Source organism: Takifugu flavidus, chromosome 21 (genome assembly GCF_003711565.1).
Source record: "Takifugu flavidus isolate HTHZ2018 chromosome 21, ASM371156v2, whole genome shotgun sequence".
NCBI lineage: Eukaryota > Metazoa > Chordata > Actinopteri > Tetraodontiformes > Tetraodontidae > Takifugu > Takifugu flavidus.
The window spans coordinates 3,554,405-3,574,083 of NC_079540.1; the positions used below are offsets into that span (position 1 = coordinate 3,554,405).

The 19,679-nt window shown below is 46.5% G+C and overlaps 1 protein-coding gene across 16 annotated transcripts in view; it reads left to right on the forward strand.

The window, feature by feature from the left end:
* Positions 1-19,679, forward strand: part of adgrb2 (adhesion G protein-coupled receptor B2) — a 138,497-nt gene that overhangs the window by 76,964 nt on the left and 41,854 nt on the right. For all 16 annotated transcript variants that reach the window (XM_057020418.1, XM_057020423.1, XM_057020424.1 and 13 more), the window contains 11 exons: positions 2,577-2,741; positions 3,197-3,361; positions 4,219-4,320; positions 5,522-5,628; positions 6,341-6,535; positions 6,870-6,938; positions 7,355-7,463; positions 7,541-7,687; positions 10,801-10,888; positions 11,709-11,811; positions 14,915-14,958. In XM_057020418.1, the coding sequence (XP_056876398.1) occupies positions 2,577-2,741; positions 3,197-3,361; positions 4,219-4,320; positions 5,522-5,628; positions 6,341-6,535; positions 6,870-6,938; positions 7,355-7,463; positions 7,541-7,687; positions 10,801-10,888; positions 11,709-11,811; positions 14,915-14,958 (1,294 nt within the window). The remainder of the gene's footprint in view (positions 1-2,576; positions 2,742-3,196; positions 3,362-4,218; positions 4,321-5,521; positions 5,629-6,340; positions 6,536-6,869; positions 6,939-7,354; positions 7,464-7,540; positions 7,688-10,800; positions 10,889-11,708; positions 11,812-14,914; positions 14,959-19,679) is intronic.

Sequence of the window (19,679 nt, forward strand, 5' to 3'; positions counted from 1 at the left end):
AAAACATCCACCCGTAACAACCCAGTAAAGCAGAAGAGCGTCTCTAAAACCTGAGAGTCGATGAGCTACAGCAGCAAGAGAGCACATCGGTGCCCCTCCTGTCAGTCCATGACAGGAAAGTGAGGCTGAAGTTCACACAGAATCACCAAAGTTGGACAACAGAAGATTGGAAAAACGTTGCCTGGTCAGACGAGTCTCGATGTCAGCTGCCATATTCAGATGGTCTGGTCAGAATTTGGCATAAAGAACATGAACACGTGGATCCATCCTGCTTTGTATCAAAGGTTCAGGCTGGTGACGGTGTTGTGGTGGTGTGGGGATATTTTCTTGGTGCACTTTGGGCCCCTCAGTATGAAGGTGTACCTAAAGAAAAGTGTCTCACCTGATTATTTGTTAAAATCATCGACCCTAACAAAATAGAGTTAAATATAAATATTAAAAGGCCAAAGGTGCATCACAAAAAAATGGCAATTCTGCATTCTTCTCCCAGAGGAAATCACACATATGAAACTCTCTGGGTGCAGCCTTTTGTGTACTTTGCTTTGTCCCCATTTGATTATTTATTTCCGGTTGTTCAAAAGCCAGCGCTTAGAAAAGGTTAATAAAGGAAAAAGTCTCCCCAACAAAGAGGACGCAGCGTTGCATCACGAAGCAAGATGGAGAAATGGAATCCTCTAAAGCATGACTGCTGGGATGTTTTGTGTTGTGGGAACACTTATGGAATAAGAGGGCTCGATGGGGGGGGGGGGGGGGATCATCCTTCAGGAGCCCGAAGGAAATCTGTGCGTGTGTGTCTTCCAGTGCTTCGCGCGTTTGTGTACGGCTGGTGCGACGCGATCGCGATGCATTCAGTCTGCGTTTTCTCTCCTTTTTTTTTTTTCCTCCTTTGGAGTTCAAAGGCAGCGGCCCTTTGAAATGATGAGCACCAGCGCAGGCCTTTTGGCACAAGCAGCCATGCATGAAGAATGGAGCTTTGATGGATCGTTCCTGCCTCTGTCTGCGTGTGGGTGATTGGATCTCACTGCACAGCAAATACTCAGATCCTCTGCTATCATGTCCTGCTCCATTTTCCATCCTGTCTGAGCAACACTGACTTCAACTCATCACCGTAATCCATAACTAGACAGTGTAAATGCTACTTAAACTGAATGAACACCCTGTCTTTGCAATAGATCATCCCATGTGAGACGCTTTGTGTGATTTGTGGAATTCTTTCTCCACGTGAACACGTAGGCACGTGACAAACATGTCATGGCAACCAGAGCTGGTCCTAATTCTAGTCCCTGATGTTTCCATGATCAGATTAGCCCAGACGGTCCAGCATCCAAGCTGTGAACCCCTGCAAGAACTAGATTATATCAGGATTTAATTAGAAAATTGAACAAAACTTCCAGATTATCCATTAAACTAAAGACCATCCCCTCAACATGTCTTTCTACTCCCTTCATGGAGGCGACCAGAGACCTGTTCTTCAGTCTGGACGCTGACTCCTAACCTGCCGCGTCCAGTTAGCATGGCCGAAACTTGTCCCATCCGCGGCTCGTACCCTGCGGTTCCACGCTGAGACAGCTAGCTGGAAGTCTGTCAGAGTCCCACGCTGTGATTGACCACGTTACCAAAGAGAGTTGGCAGTGCTTCACCACTCAGGAGGAGTACATTCACAACACTCTGCTTCATTTTCCCCCCATGACTCAAAGCCCCATTGTTAGCAAAGAGACCCTTCATACATCATTCCCAGCCAAACAAAGTAACACTTCGTCGTTAACGCCGAGACAACCCTGTTTTGCTCTGAATATAAAAGTAATGAGCCTTTCCCAACAGACACAGGATCAGGCTTGTCTAGTTTTAAGGTATTCAGGGATGCAATTCTGAGACTATGAGTGAGCCGTCTTTCTTCCTTTATCTCTGTCTGAGTGCTGGACGCAGCACCACACCGAGGTCAGACAGCCGGCGGATCGAAGCGGTTATCAGCGCCGTTTAACAGCTACATGCTATAGCTGGACACGGGAGCACGCACTATCTAATGCAGCGTCTGCTGATTGTGACAAACGCAAAATGGAAAACTTGTCCACCTGAAGAGTAATTTGATGGAAAAACAACAACATGCAGGAAACTGATATCAGGGCCTGCACACTAGTGGATTAATAATTGGATTTTGAAGGCTTGGGTCACATTTCTGTCACACTCTGGTCGAGGTGTTTGTGTAATCTTCATTTCCAAGTGCTTGGAGATTAGCAAGAGGGACAATAAATAGCTAAAATGTCTATTTCAGCAAACAAAATAGCAGAATTCTTGCGAACAGAAGCCTGGGCTGGCCTTGTTATGCTGTGCTATCTCTATGAAATGGCTGTTAAACGTTTATTGCTGCTTTAAGTCAAAATAAGTACATTTTCCAGGAGACAAAAGAAGGAATAATGCAGTTGGAAATTAAGCTCCAGTTGATCATTATACCACGGTGGATATAAAACAGAATTGCATTGCCATATTTTATATACCTTTCCTGGTTTCTTATTAAAGCGCCCTCTCGCCACCTGCATCCATTTCCGTGTCTTTTTTCTCATTTGCCGGTTTGGCAGTGGAGGGTCAGTGGCTGGAGTGGGGGCCATGGTCGAAGTGTAGCGTCACCTGCAACACCGGAACCCAGCAGAGGCAGAGGCGCTGCAGTTCGTCGGTGCACGGCTGGGCCGAGTGCAAGGGTCTTCATGAGGAGAGCAGAGAGTGCACCAACCCGTCCTGCAGCGGTAAGGAGCTAAAATCCGTTGCTAGCATAGGAGGCTGGCATCTGCTCAGGCACACCGGAATTTTTTGAGTTGGGACATAGTCTGGCTCACGGCCTGGTTCAGACCAGGACCCCTGCGAGGCTGAATTAATGGTGTTTTAATGAACCTGGACTCAAGAATGGGCTTGTTTGCCTTAATATCCTTCCTACATTAAAATCAACCAAACTTTTTTTTCTTTCTTTCCCCGAGTCCCCAATCACATTGATCCTCGTTTAAAACTCATCAGATCATGAGGTGTGGTTGGCGCCATGCAACTAATCAATACCACCACAGCCAACGCATGACAACAAAAAACTCAACAGCAGCCTCATGCCCTCAGTGCTGCTGTCACGGTTTCCATGTCAGAGTGGGAGATTCTGTCTGTCTGGGCTCTCAGATCCCCAGTGCTCATGGCCCCTGTTCTGCTCCTGTTCCAGGTGGAGGTAACTGGGGCAGCTGGAACCACTGGAGTCTCTGCAGCAAAACGTGCGACTCTGGCTGGCAGCGCCGCTTCAGGCTGTGCGAGGGCACCGGTTTACAGGGATACCCCTGCGATGGCTCCGGAGAAGAGGTCCGCTCCTGCAACGAGAAGAAGTGCCCCGGTCAGTGACTCTTTTTTTTTTTTTTAAATTGAGGTTTCTGCCATTTTTCCCTGTCTTCAGTGACAAAAGAGCCTGTTTCCACACTGCATCTGCACAGTGTTTGTCTAGACCGAAAGCGGCACACAACGTGGTTCTTTTGGTCTGAGCCCAACTCCCGTTGCTCCGGTCCCCAGTCGTCTGCACCTCTTCGCTGCTTCTTCTCATCCTCAGATACTCGCTCCTCTTTAACATTGTTCTCGTGCCTCTCATTTCCTTGGCTGTATTTCAGTTTCTTCCTTTGTCTGTACTCATCATCATCGACTGAATGAAGCGCTGCGCTTTAATAAGCGCGCCTGTTGACTGAAGCCACGGTGGAAGTGAATACAAAAGCATGTTTTCCCGGGGGCGGCGTGTACATGTGCACTCGAGTGGCTCCGTGTGATCAGTTTTAGGATAGCTCTGAAGATTCTTTTACACAGAATGAGGAATCTTTCCTTACTCGGCTTTAGAAGGGACCGCCATATCTTGTTTTCTCTCTTTCTGTGCCTGCCCTTCCCCTCGCTCGCCGTCTCTCTGTGGTCTGCCAGCACTTGTCTGTCCCCTCTGAATATCTTTAAAGCGCTTTTTTTTCATCAGGGTTATGAAAGAGAGGGACGGGGGACGGGAGGAATAAAGAAAGGGAGTCGGCCAAAGAGATGCCTTTCAGAAAAGAGGGAACAGCGTTAAAGAGAATGAGATGGAGCGCAAGGACATTGATTTGTATCTTGTTTGTGGGTCCCTCTTCTCGCCTCGGCAGGGTGGACGTGCTGATATGTTTCTGTTTGCCTGCAGGACTGTGTCTAACTTCACTTCTTTATGCCTCTGTCTCCTTTTTAAAGCTCCTCATGAGATATGTAAGGAGGAGCACCTTCTTGCTATGTCCTGGAAACGTGCCTCAGCTGGAGAGACGGTCTACAACAAGTGTCCAACTAATGCCACTGGTCAGTGATGCATCTTGAATCTGCAGACCATCACTAGTCCCAATAATCAACATTTAAAACCTTCAAGAAAAACTGAAAAAATAGCACCATAGCACCATATTAGCTAGCATAAAGTTGTACACGATCCAACATCTTAAAATTAACCCCAGGATTTACATTAGGATAATTATTGTGTTTTCCCCTAAATAAAAGGCTCCATAATAAAACTTCAAATCTAGGACCAAGAACAAAGCACTGCCATGCAAAGTACAGCTGTCAAAATTGACCTCTAAAGAACTCTGAGGTAATGAAGGTTCTACAGCAGTTTGCAGCATTATAAGATGAATAAAGATGTCTTGAAAATGAGTTTCTCTATTTTCAAAAGAGGTCAAGTTTGGCATGATGATATTTTAACTGAACTGAACTTGGGAATAGTAGAACTGCTGAAATTTGATGAAAATTGCAGCTGTCCTTAACAGAAGGCTTCTTTTCTCCAAACATGTCAAAAATTGAAGCTTGGTAAACCCTCAGTGTGTGAGTTAATGAAATAGTAAAAGGTTTAGTGACTTGGCCTGGCGTGAATTCCTGAATTCCGGTAGTTCAATTACATAAAATGCATGTGGCTGTAGGAGCTTTACAAACAACAACCAGGCACTATTGGGAAGGTGCCGAGATGAGTTTGTGAAATAACTTAATATTTTAATGTTCAAGGATGGGCGCAAAACCCAAAATGGGGACTGCAAAGCAAATATCTTCCATGGCCCCGCTGCAATATACCTTTGGTGCTCCAAAAGCAAAACCTGTCAAGAGTAGCTGAGTATTGAGCCACAAACCAGTTCGCCGCTGCCATTGATTAAGCTGTGGCTGCTACCTTGTGGCTAACTTCCTTATGGATTGTTTGCAATGTGATATAAAAGGTCAACCGGTGAGGCCCAACAACAACAGAGTAAAACAGTGTAAATGGCCGCCTATCGGGGAGAGGTAGCTTACCGCCAACGCCGCTACTGCAAACTGCTTTGTCGACGGAAAGTCTTGTCTTGTCTCGTCTTCTTGACCGCTATCGACGGAAAGTCAGGTTGCATAAGATATATACGCCAGCCAAGTGACAAGTGTCCAATTTTTTGTAGTCCTAAAAACACTGATGATGCAGATATGCTGCAAACAAAGCCAGTTTCCCAAAGTTTAGGTTTATCCCAGACTGATCATTGCTCTCTCTTTACAGGATCTGCTAGTCGTCGTTGTATGCTGGACAATAATGGAGTTGCTTTCTGGGGTCCTCCGAGCTTCGCCAGATGCGTCTCGCTTGAATATAGATATTTACATTTATCTGTAAGTTCTTGACATTATCAGTGCATATTGTGTGACAAAAGATTTTAAAGACATGCTCTATAAAACAGAAAACTAGCACAAACTTTCTTTCTTAAAAGACTCTATGCCTTTGGTTATTCATCCTAATTTGACATGTTTCTGTCCAATTAACATACTTGTCAGTGCTTCAACCTGATTTATGTTTTATTTTACAAAATCCAGATGCTGCCTTCAAACATTGTGTGCTGGGATCTCTAATTAGCTTTTGTTACACTTTCTGCACACGCGTATCCATTAATGAACACACAGTAGCTAATGAATGTGATCATCAGAGGCCGATCTTTGAACCTTGACCTCTTCCATCTCCCGGCTGAAGGCGGAAGGTGACGGGGTCAGGAACTACGCATGACAGAGCTGATTGCTTTTGTTCCAGCCTCCCATTAACATCAAGAGTCGATAATTAATTTTCTGTGATTGCTGTTATCTTCTGATTCCACCCGCAAGCACTTTTATTTATTTATTTATTTTGCATTGCACACATCCACACATGCGGACACGATTTGTGGATCTCGACTTTTTGCTCGATGGATTCCGTTTTTGCCCATTTTTAAGCTCTATTCAACTCTCCAGTTCTGGTGGCGTCCATGCTGCTCACTGCTGCGTTCACAATAAACCTATTCCTGATTTTTTAGAAGCGGAAGAACATTTCTTTCTTTCATTTCTCACATTACAGTTACGAGAGCATCTCGCGAAGGGTCAGAGGACCCTGGCTGGGGAGGGCATGTCTCAGATCGTAAGAAGTCTCCTGGACCTATTGCAGAGGAGGAGCTACTACAGTGGCGATCTTCTCTTTTCCACGGAGATTCTACGAAATGTGACGGACACCTTCAAAAGAGCAACCTACATCCCAGCTCCCGACGACGTGCAGGTAAACCCAGTGTCCTCCTAATCCCCCTTAATCCACAATCCGTACTAAACTTTCAGTCACACACTCACAATACACCTGAAAAAGGAAAAGAGCTCCATTTTCTACAGCACGGATTGTGAATAAAGATGAACTACCGCAGCACTACAGTGACTGTGGCTTGAAATAGGATTTTGTTTTCGGTCTTTTGCTCTATTTAAAAAGCTAAATACCTTCATGGCCTTCATTTTTGCCCAACATATTGACTGTGTGTGACTAAAAGCCTTTAGCAGCTGCATGCTGGCCTCATAACACTTGTTAGGACTTTCCTCATGGCATCTTCTCATCTTGCGTTTAGAAATTCTTCCAGATCGTCAGCCATATGTTGGACGTGGAAAATTTAGAGAAATGGGAGGACGTGCACCAGGTAAAGTCTTTTTGTCCTGAATCTGTGCCTCATTTTAGCTACAAAAATGTTTGCTTCCTGTTATTTATCACCCGTTTTTCCAGGAGGCTGTGTGTGTGAGCGGTGGGAGTGACCACAGCCCACATTAGACATTTTATCCACAATCATAAAAACACACCTGTTTGCGGAGCATAATTGAAACCTATTAGTTTCGCTTCATTTGTGTTTGTGTGCGACCTGGCTTGATGCCCTTGAGTGAAGGTGTCTTTACTTCCCATCTGGACACAATAAACAAGCATCCAAATTTAATATCAGATGCCACGTGCCGTGGAAGTCAATCAGCAGTTTAGGTAGTGTAATGAATAAAAATGTGTGGATCAGTGATAAGTGGATTACAAGATTGACGGCATCAGTGTTGATTTTTGGCTCCCCCGCAGGTCGCTCCCGGCGCTGCTTTGCTGATGAGGATATTAGAGGATTTCATTCACCTCATTGGTGAGGCCCAAAAGCCTTTCCAAAGCTTCCTGGTGGTTACCAATAACCTCAGTAAGTGTCGTGCAGTACTTTTCTATCACAAATGGAACACAAGACATCTCGCTCACAGTTTGCTTTTGCCCGTCCAGTGATAACCATCCAGAGAGAGCCTGTGTCAGCGGTTTCCAGTGATATCAACTTTCCCATGAAGGGCCGGAGAGGGATGAAAGACTGGGCCAGAACTGCAGAGGATAAGCTCTACATCCCTAAGGAGGTCTTCACTAATCCGACAGACGGTACGAAAGCGAGGGATACGTTAAAAAAACGCTGTCAGTGGCCAAACGAAGTCGGCTGTTGCACGCCATGGATACGTGGGAAAGGCATGGGTCCTTGATGGTTCTGTGGATACATTATGGTTTGTCTGATGCAAGTTCACCATAAAGACGAGTCAGAAATGCGGAGCCAAGAGCGCTTGCGGCTGCAATCGACTCGACGAGGTCTCGTTAAACTAAATGACCACTCGGCTCCACTCTATGGAGTCTCTCTATTCCAGCCTCTCTAAAAGTGAATTACTGCACTTTAGCTAGACCAGGCTCATCCGCATTCGGGTTTTCAGTCACTCAACCAGACGATTGTCCCTTTCACAAGGATCAGTTGGACTCTTCTCAAGAATACTTCTAATAGGAATCGAATGATTCATGTATTGAACCGTAATTCGCCGAGCTCTTTTGACAATCTGAATTCAGGGTTTTTAGATGTGACGGGTGCAGATGGTTAACCTTGTCTTCATTCAGCCCTTCAATTTCACCTTAATATCGCCCCAGCCAGCCAAATGATTCTAGAACAAATTTGCTTACAAGGGAATGTCTATCCTAGCTGGACTGACTTTCAAGGGTGTCAGTGGGTGATTCTTGAAAGAGTGCGGACCGCAAGAGGCCCCGGTGGGTTCCTCGAGACGGTACAGCTCTGTCATCTGTGAAGAAGGGCAGCCTCCTCCTGAGAGCATCACCAACTCATCCCCTTGCTTTTAGCGACATGCGAGGCTAACTGCACATCTTGCCAACAGCTGTGAGTGTTTTACGTGCATTTTTCACTAAATCCAGAAGACAAGCACCACAATTACGCAAATAGGGCGTATAAAGAGAAAGAAAACACTAGCAGGCATTTGAGCGAGACACCGTACGGGGGATTGAAGAGATTTCCGTGAAGGTGTTGCTCGCAAGACATTACTGTGGCAGCTGCCATACACTACCACTGAAAGCAAAGGTCATACCCTGCAGGAAATAACAGCGGCAGACTTTCTGTCTCACACCCTGTACCCTCGCCCAAATGAAAGTTCGCTGAGGGTATAGAGAAAGGTAGCAGAGTTGCCTCTGACCTCTGACCCGCGCAGATGAATCATACTTGTTGAATGGCTTTCAAGAGGTCCTGTGGGGTGACCTCGGGGCACCCACACACACGCGTTTTGCTTCTATCGAGCTCAACAGGTGCCCAACGTGCAGTTGCCTCTTCCCCGTTGAGCTTTTATAGGAGTAATTTTTACGATTTGCCAACGAGTCGTCTCATTTTTCCTGGTGTAGTGAAATGACGCAGTGAAATATTTTCCGAAGCTGAGCCTCCAGCTAATAGCCTGAGCTCTTAGTCTGTCTCCCTATCCTTCTGTCTTTTTCCTTTCGTTACCCCTGTAGTTTATAGGTGATTTCTCTGTTAAAAAACAAACTGGCAATAATGTTCTCATCTACTTTAAGCTCCACTGTCTGTTACGTAGATGCTATATCATACATTGTATCAATCGCGTACCTTTCCAAATTAGGACATTATTAGCTCGGTGGCCCACAAGCGTAGTCCGCCTTTTCCCACCGGCAGTCTGGGAGTTCCAGTCTTCCTGTCTGATTGCTATCGGTTTGATTGGTTCATTTACTCCATAATGAAAGCCTTTTTTTCTGAATGACAGCTTAAACACGCTCATAAAGGCCTGCTGGCACCTTTGTGCACACACCAGGGTACACAGAGGCACACACTCGGCCACTTGATGGGTTCATGAATCGCTTCACTGGGCAGAGGCTAGGACTGTTACTCACTGACTTTCTAACTGACAAACTCGTAGCCCCCCCACTACACGCCCCCTACCCACACAAACACACACATATGCAGCTATCAATCTGTCTGGCAGCCATACATGTATCCAGAAAGACTTCATATCTTAGGAGGAAAATAAGACGGCCGTGTAGAAATGATTGATGCCATTTTAACATCCGAGAGACGCTTTTGAATTTACGAATAAGATTAAACTCAGACTGAATGATTGTGTTTTGTTGCTCTGATTAATGGTGTTCTATATGGTTCAGAGCCGCTGACAGGCATCGGCCCCCTTCAGCTGCGCACACCAAACATTTTGCTGTTAAGCTGGAGGAAATCAGAGCTCCGTGGGTGACTGAGTGCCTTTAGTAGCCATCCCAGCCATTCCTGATTTCACCTACCAGACCCCCACTCATTTGTATGCTTTACGCCGGGACTGTCCAATTAGGGGCCAGCACACATAGGGGCCAGCACACCACCCCGCACACATTTCGTGCCGAATTTCGTCCTATTTTTGCCCACCGCATTGTCTCGTAATGGGCCCAGTTGTTTTTGCCTCTGCTTCATGCTGTACTTCTCTGACCTCCATTAGCATCTCTCTGAGTGCTACAGGCTGACTTTGGATAAGTCACCTGATCTGCCCCCCTTCCTCCCCTGCTGGTCTTTGCGGAAGCTCCTCCATCACAACTTCCCAGCACAAAAGGGCAGAGCAGGGAGTGGCACCTCTCAGAGGCGGCTCTTCCTCTCTCATTTCTCTTCTGCTACCCCGCCCCCCATCCCTCGCTTGAGACTGTCTGACATTTGCGGAGGGATGGTTTATCTCCTCGGGAGCCCCTGCTCTTTTTCGAGGCGGAACACTGACAGGAGTGGAGAGCAGGCAGGGGGATTGTTGTAAGGGGGGGCCACTGAAAAGGGTGAAAAGTTGAAAAATGAGGCTTGAGAATTGCGACACAACAGCAAAAAGGAAAGCAGCATGGGGAGCAGGAAGGACAGAGTAATTAACTGTTCAAGAGCTCTATGATAATGAAGTGGAAATTATCTTGATTATTTTTATCAGATTTTTCGGTATTTGCTTGTTAATACACACATTGTTTTCACGTTCCATTGAATTACTTCCCCCACCTGTAGGGGGCGCAGGTCTGTGGTTTCTATCTGCAGTTTAAAACTTGGAATTGCTGGTGGATGTGTGGATAACTGCTCATTTACTTAAAGAGAAAGTCAAAAGACTGATCCTGGTTATCAGAAGTGTCATTTGATATTCATGCAGTGACATAAAGATTTCATTTCCTCGTCCTTTCTTTCATCAGTCGTGTCTTTATCTGTGTTTCAGAAGCTGAAGCCGAGTCGGAGTCGACCATGCATTATGTCATTGGGGCTATTCTGTACAGGACGTTGGGCCTCATCTTACCGGCACCAAAGTGAGTACATGCAGCATAAACCCCAGTCTAATAATTCATAATTTCCAGCAGTTTAACAATATTCATTCCATGTTCCATGTCCCTACATTTTCTACCAGTCTCTTCAACCACCTCGCATCCCCCCAAGTCAGATTTTATATATATTTTTCCATCTTTGCTATCTTTCTATTCCTGTTTCCTCTCTTACTCAGTTTGTTGTCTATGTTTAATTCCAGCCTCCTTTTCTCCATCTGGCTCCTCTTTTAAAGTGTCTCATCCTTCCACTTCTGCCTAGTTTTCTGACAAATGTCTCGAGCACATTTCCCCGGATGTCTTCCCTCTTTCTTGTACCTCTTTAGTGTATTTTTGGAACCCTACACTGGGGTTTAGAAGTGTATGGGCTTAATTGGTCTGGAACTAGCGAGGAACTTGCAGAAATAAAAGTTATGTGGGCAACTGAACAATTTAAGGCCATATTTAGATGGTCCCTTTGCTGCCCATAAGCCCGGTAAGGCCGGTGCTCATGATTGTGGATGGAAAGCCGCCCTCCTCGAACCATTGCTGAATGCTAATAGGTGCTGTGTTCTTGCTAATCTTTGACTGACTTTGTTACATCCTCATTAACTTTGTGTTGACATCATTTCATTATTCATCCATGCATTTGTGTTTCTTTTAAATTCATTCTCAGAATCCATTAACAGTCTGCCGGGGCTGTGGATCTTTCTCTGACTGTTAATGGATATATTTGACCAGCAGCAGAAAGGGAGCAACAGTGACATGTTTTTATTTAGTCATAAAGCTAATTCTGTGTGTGTGTGTGTGTGTGTGTGTGTGTCTGCAGTGCCCCTGCGGTGATAAACTCTAAAATCCTGACTGTGACAGTGCGGCCAGAACCACAGCCCAGCGAGCCGATGGTGGTGGTGGAGCTTTCACCGCTCATTAATGTAAGTAAAGAAAAAAAAGGGCAGCATCCATTCTTTCATTTAAAGGGCCAAGGAGAGACAGTGTCGCTCAGCGCCGACATTCCACGAGCAATATCAAAGTGCATTATGTGCAATGCAAATGAAAAAGAATCAGCGTGACGCAGGGGTTTACAGTTTTCATTAGCTGCTTGAATATTGAACGAGCTTTAGCCAAGCAGGCGTATTTGTTTAAGCTTTAAAGGATTCCCTGTCTCCCAGCTGACCCATGTCTCCTGGTTTCGGTGGAAATAGAATCTGCTGCATGCTGTAAAGTGCCGCTGTGCACTCACTGAATTGCCTGAGTAAATGTAAACCTTTTTGACTTACTCATATCGCTCTGTCTCCTGGTGCCTATTCAGTTTATATAACAATGGAGTGTGTTCTTATAAATGACTCACGTCTTCAGCGTGGAGGGCCTGCTGCAAGTTTAATAAAAGCCTTCTGGAGTGACCTCCCTAAGATGCTTCTTTTATTAGCCTTTCTTCTTTTTAAGGGCAGCCGCAAGTATTGGGAATATTTAACAGTTCTCTTGAGATGGTGTACACACCGTCTGACAGACAGACTCACACCTTAATTAATCAAATCAGCCCGTTGGCACCATTGGCCAGGACTGTTTATCCGGTAGCTTCTGTTACACTCTCCTGCTTTTAAACACGTATGTTAAGATTATTTGATTTAGAGCTTCCTTGATAAGAATATTCCAGGCTATTTCAGGACATCTGTAAAACAGAAATGATCATTTCCAAACATTTCTTTTTCAAGGATTTGATTGGAGAAGAGAGGGAAGGGAGTCAAATTCAGGTCGAAACCTTGCAAAGACACCGAACATTTCTCATATGTAACGCACCATCCATAAAATGGTGGATTTTTAAAAAAAAAAAGAAATGCAAAACTAAAATCTACCAACAGCAGGATATAGTGCAGGTTGATTTCCTCGACAAGTCCCTTGTTGTTTGGCCTCCGCACCAGGAGCTGGCGCATGTCAACTGGACGTAAATGCTCCAAAATAAGCAGGCCTTGATGTATGAAGAGCATCAGCCACCGAGATTAGTGACTGGTGGTTCCATCCTGCTCATTTCTGGAGTTTGGTTAATGTATTTTCCAAAACTAACAACTATTTACTTCCCTTGGTTCAATGGCTGATCCTCATCATAGACCTACGTCTTAGTTTTTGTCACCGGGGAGGCCAAACGAACACTCTGCCATTTGTTTTTCAATCATAGATATTGGTTTTACATTTAATTAAAAAAAAATTAACGGTCATTCATTTGTGAATGGCGTTTTATATTTGAAAAGCAGACCTTGGGATGGATTTAAGTCCATAAAAAAGCTGCTGTTAATCACAACTAAAGCATAATCCAGCTAGTTGCAGCTGTACTTGGAAGAAAATGGAAAAAAGAATCCTTTGGTGTGTTTCTATGATGATAGCTACCTTCAGAAATGAGAGAAGCCAAAGGGGCAGAAAGGTAACAGTAGAGGATGAAAGTGTTATAATCAGCTCGATCCCAATAATGGAATAAAAGTTGGTGTTATTCTTTGCCAGGTTTGTCTGCTCCTCTCCAGACTGTTGACAACAGCTGTTGTCACGGAAACATACTCTTCTACACAGGCCGTTCCTTCTCGATCCTCATCCAGTTTAGCATTAGCTTCATCTACGTTAACCATGAACGCACAAACCTGTTTTTTTCATCCTCTGCTGTTCCATAAGCTTCGGCCTGTGGCTTCCTGCGACCCCCCCCCCCCCATTCCCCCCTTCCCCAGCGTTATTTCTGACAGAAGAGAGGACTGATGAAAATGCTGTGGCAGATCTTTAAATGTAGATTTAAATCCACTTAAACGTCTCAGAACATCGATTTAACACGTATACACCACCGAAAATACGGCCTCATTTGCATTCACCTCCCAAGAGCAGTGGGTCGGTCCAGACCAGATCTCTGGAGAGCTTTAAAAAAGCAGAGCTGTTTAGGTAACTAGTGTTGCTCCTCGGGGAGCGGCATCAGTCAGCAGCATCTGTCATTTGGCTACGCGGTGATGCTAAGGAGACGGGGCATTTTGTGGGAGCGCCTCTGCGTCACCCTCGCCGCCCTGCACGTGAGGCGGGAGCGTCTGCATCAGCATCACTCTCACGCGCTGCAAATCCAATTTACTCACAGGTGACGGAGCCGATCGGCTGAGCGCCAGGGCTGCTGTAACCCCCGCTACCATAAGGGGGAGCTCAAAGGCAGAGCGCTCAGTGCAGTGCTCAGCAAGGGGCGGGGGTGTGGATGAGTGTGTGTGTGCGTGTGTGTGTGTGTGTGTGGGGGGGGGGGGGGGTCCTACTGTAAAGTCAGTGGAGAAATAGGTCCATTTTCTCCTACATTACCACAAAGGAAGAATGACACCTCTATTGTGTGTCTCAGACTTTAATAAAAGGGCTGCTCTTTCCTCCTCCATTAAGGACCCGGGGAGTGTTGGCCGGGTCCTCCTTTTAGACCCGCCTGCTGATCTCAGACCAGACACACACCTTAAATGGCGGCGGCCAGAAGGTTTGATCCCAACCAGTTCCCCCTGAAACCCCGCACAGACCCTGAAAGCTGCACCGTGCAGGGTTGAAAGGACACAGGCGACTTTTCTTTTCTAAAGGGATCGATGTGGGGATCGATGCGGATCCCCAGCGAGCCACGTTGAATCGGTTAATGACATTGATGATGACTCCATCCGTGGATGAAGACGTGGCCAGGCCTCTCTGGCCAGTGCGCCTGACTGACTCTGCCCTGCGTATTTGAATCCGCCCCCCCTCCCTCTGTGGTCGGTCTTGGAATCCCGGCGTGATCTCGCCGTCCTTGAAAAGGCTTTCCTTCTCCCTTTGTCTTCCAGCCCCGCCGCGCCATTCCTCACGCGGGCTTTGGCAGCGGCAGCCATTTGCCATCCAACAATGACTCCGTCTCCCTCCCGTCATCCATCTCCATCCCTCTCTTTCATTGTCTGTTTACTTCTCTCCATCAGTCCGTGCAGCATCACTCTTTCCACCATCTTCCTCCTCCCTGACTCGTCCTGGCGGCTGGCAATAACAGCTTTTCTCCCCCCCCCCTTCCCTGTCTTCCAGGGTACATCAGATCCTCAGTGCGTTGTCTGGGACTACGGCAACCCGTAAGTTATTCTACATCTTTTCTGGTGCGTGTGTGTGCGTGAGTGTCGACTGCGCTTCCTGTTTGCTGTTTGTCTTGCACGCGCTGGTTCCCAGTCAGACTTTATTAATGGACTGAAAGCAGCCTGATGAATATTAGCACGCTAGCGTTACGTATATCAGCCCCGGGGGCAAACACCATCCACTCATCTCTCCCTCTGCTAGTGTTCCTTATGGACTCGGTACCTTTTGTTTAAATCATGCGAGAGCTTAAATGTGCAGCTCTGTCACGCTCTGGACTTTGGGACACAAACGATGGGGGTCGCACCGAGCGGTGAGGCGCAGCTTTAGCGTGCACCACTCAGTCATCGATGCCAACGGCATTTGGGCTACTTACTGGAAACCAGCACCATTGATCTGGCTGTTTTAACTATTAACCCACATAGAGCAAACTCCTGTGCGTCGATACAAGTTCCGATTGGTGTGGAGCCATTACAGCAGAGCTGGGTTCCAGGTCACGGACCGATTTCATGTGACCAGCCAATTTCCTCCGATGGCCCACATTTTCAAAGCTGGTCTATCTGCATCGATATTGCAGCAATTCTGGATTCTTTCGGCGGTTTCTCTGATTCTCTCTGATCCTGCCACTTTATGATTTAAGGTGGCTCAGTCAAAATTAGCGCTGTATCCCAGCTTTAGGGTATTTTGTAAGCAGTTTGGCTTCTTTTTGTGATATTTTTCTGGTTCTTTTCTCCATAGCCATGCTGCTTGAGCCTGCAGAGGTCAAAGTTCAGCGTAGAAGAGTATCTTCACAAAGGCTTTTTTTATCCTACACTTGTCTGTGAGACATAAAAAGAGCTGTTAGCATTTTTAGCATCTGAAGATCACTTTCTGAGGCTTTATTATCCAGCAGAGGAAGCACTCAGCATAGCTGCACACGCAGAGAGAATAAGTCATTCTACATTTTCAAACCAGCTCCTTTCTATCAAAGTGGGAGACGAACAAAGCGCGGCAAAGCTAATTAGCTAGCCAGGAAGATTACAGTTGCAGTTAAATTAAATTGCAGATAATACAAGGGCATCAAGCCAAACTGACTATAAAGTGGCAACGTGGCATCAGGATCCTGGCAGGAACGTAGCAGAACCACTAGGAATCTGGACAAAAAGTATTTTTATATGTAAACAAAATGGATGAGATCAAAACTCGAGACTTTGGTGGTTTGACTTGTGGAGAAACAGACCCGACAGGTCTGTTCCTGAAGCATGAATTACCAAGAGAGCGGCTGCTGAGCTGATCCAGCTTTGAGGCACGTGTAGGTCGACCATCGCCCTCAGGTTATTAAAATATGTTTTACCAGCCCCACAGACGCTCCTGAAGGGTTGAAGCTGCTCGGCCCAGCAAACCGACGCACCACGTCGATGCAGTTAGAGAGGAATCTGAATGAATTTGCCACGTTCTTGTCACATCTAAGTAAAAGATTCCTGCCTCAGCGTATAGAGCCGGACGGCCAGCAGCTCTCTGGGAAGGGGAAAAAAAGAAAGCTAGCTGCAGGACCTCACCTCCTGCAGCCTGGCTGCCTCTGACGCAGCCCATCGCCAGGCTTCGAGGGATGTCGGGGATGTCTGGATAGAGGCACGGAGGAATTTTAATTGTTATAAATGCACATGTGGGTAATATCCTCCAGTGAGGAGAATAGGGAAGTAGAGGAAGCACAAATCTGTTCCAGCGGTATCTCTGCTCATCCTCCTCCTCTCCCGGCTCGCCAAGTTAGCCGACAGTTTGTAGCAGTCGCGGTTTATCCCAGTATTTATACCAGAAAGCTTATTTATTTATTTTGCCCCTAACAGGCCCATATGTTGGCACCATCTGCCCACCCAAAATGCTGCGCGCACCATCCTCCCTCCCTCCCTGTCCACCTCTACATGCGCATTTCCTCGTTTATTTTCCACGGTTAGCTCAACGAACCGCGGGCGGCAGCCGAAACTCCGAACTCAGAGGTTGTGACCGTTTTCTTGTTTGTTGTTTTTTTGTTTTATTTTTCAAAAGTGAAATCTTCATCTCGCCATAGTCGCCGGCCTTGAGTTTTCTGCATTTTACTCTAGGCCCCCCTCCCCAATTCTCCCTCTCCCCACGCTGAGAATCATGAGCATGACAGCTGTTGGGCGTCTTGCGCGGCGGCTAACCTTGCCCCTGGTGTCCCTGCGCTTTGACCCTCGCTCCACTCTGATCGCGTTATGATTGGAGCGCGGCGGCTACGTTAGCCTTCCTCACACCGCTGATAGCTTCAGCGCTACAGACGCCCTTTCCTTCATTACATACGTGATGTGCAATACCTGACATACGGCTACGCATCACTTGCATATTTCCAATGAGCATAAAAGCTATGTCTATACATTATAGATGTGACTCTAAAGCAGGCTTTTAAATACGATCCAGTATTTACAGAGAAATGTATTAAACACGCTGTGGCTGGATGGATGGCGCTAAGCTTGTGATGGGCTGAGAGTCAACTTAATCCCATTTCTAATCCCTAGTGGTTTTAAGCTTGATCGGAGATCAGTGGTTAAAGACCACAGCACCCTATGCCGTTGCCATGGACTAATAGCGTCCTGATGTGCAGCACACCTTGCCCAGTCTGACACTGGCGGGTTAAAGCTCGCTCTGTCCCGGACCGATCCTCCGTCACCGCTAGCCTTCGGGGTCGGGCACGTCCCATCACCTCCAACGTAGGGAGACACCGACGACCGCTAACCTGGAGTCACATCGGGCCAGGATGAGTTCAGCCCACAGCAGGAATCCTCTTTTTCTATTCTGAGCGGTGAAAACTGGAGCTGCCGGTTGCGCCTGTACAAAATTCAAGTACATCACATAAATAGATGCTGCACTCCTCCTACTGAAAGGCTTTAGGTAGCAACGCTGTGCTAATCCGCAACAAAGGAAGGCTTTGTTCACCTGGATTAGTGCGATACAGACTTACGTCTATTAACACGAGAGAAGCTCTGGATGTAAGTTTCCGAGAGTTACAGCACAGTTGTGCTTCTTTCTAATGGCTGCGTGAGACATGTGGTCGGGGAAGCTAAAGGGTATTAGCACGGGTTCTGTTGGTCTTTATTTGGCTTGACCACGCCAACATACCAGCACTCAGGCGAACGCTCTTCATCTTGGCGGTTATATCCTTTTAATTTTCTCTTCATCTCATCTGTTGCCATGGAAACGGCCGGACCGGAAAGATTTAAGCTATCGATTTCCTCAGCAATGTCATGCACCTCCCAAAGTCTGACAGAGAGAATGCTGTGGATTCCAGTCGGTCACGTCATTGCCAGAGAAGCAGTGTGATTTTTAATCATCTGTTTCCCAAACTCGAATAACAAACGCAAACCAGTAGCATTAGCGGGCTAACCGCCGTTATCGTTTCCTTCGGCTTGAAATATTTCAACATTTTAAAACAGGCGCAGATTTGGACCTAATCAATTCAGAATCATGCTATCAATTGAAAGGGGTTGCTATATTTAGCACTTTCCAGAATTTCTGTGGATTTCCTCATCTTCCCCTGATGACAGGAGTATACGCGCACTGACACACTCCACGGTGCAACCAGCAGGAGGAGGGGGGGTGTTGGCGGAGGGCTGATTGGGCTTGCTCTACTTTTCCATCTGACAGAACAGAAGGGATCAAGACTGTGTCAAACATCCAGTCGGTGCGTTAAGAGGGAGCCGGCCAGTGGAGCTTACGCAGGCTCTGACTCCGTCCGACTTCCGATGCAGCCAGGCTCTTAGCTTGTTTTCCCCAGCTGTCACAACTGTGTCAGGGAGAGCGCTAACTTGCTAGTTTGATTCTCTAATGCTCTGATTTTTATTGGGGCCACTGTCACGTTTGCCGATCCCAAGCGTAGCCTAAATTTATTTTAGCTCCGGGACCTCGATGGACGCGGGCCGCTTCCTGTTTTGAGTGGCAGGGTGGTGTCAACGTTGGGATCACTTCGAAAGCTTTTGTTTTATCGATCGTGCCGTCATGTGACCAGTGGGTGTGGAGCCAAGCGGAGCGTCCGAACCCGAGTTAGCCTTTAAACCTGATCCTTTTGGACATTGTTGAAGATGATTTTCGCCATTTGTAGTGAGTGTAGAGAAAGAAGACTTGGAATACACAAAAGCAGAACTCTGGATTTTGAGAATCAGTAGGTAGGTAATAATTTAGCCCTTTTCCTTATCTGTCTGACACGGTTTGACGCTTCCAGGATTGTGTATGTAACAGACAACACACGTTAACCTATTTACTGGAGCATGTTTAGCGATAGTTTTTAATCCCAAATGGATCTCTGGCTGCTGTCTCTCAAGAGTAATTGGCTTTTACCTGCTTTTATGATGCTCAGAAAAGCTTTCAAACAGAAGCGGTCAATTTTTTTTGGAAGATTTTTCTTCGAGACAGAAGTAACTGCAAATGCAATCTGAATTTTTAAATGATAGCATCGTTTAGCTCATCTCTGGTGTCTTCAATTAGGGCATTAACCTGCCTGTCGTCTCCCTGCACACGGTCTAACTTGCACACCAGGAAGAAAGCTAATCCCGGGAAAGAAGCTTAGAAATTAGCCGGTGCCCGTCCCAGGGAGCCGAACAGGGCGGAGGAGGTCAAAAGTGTCAGCGCTCTCCTCACACGAGAGACAGAGGAGCAAGTCGGGGTTTTGACGTGCAGGGAGAAGAACACGGAGGCCGTTGGGCTCGAGAATGTGAGCCGCACACGCACTTAA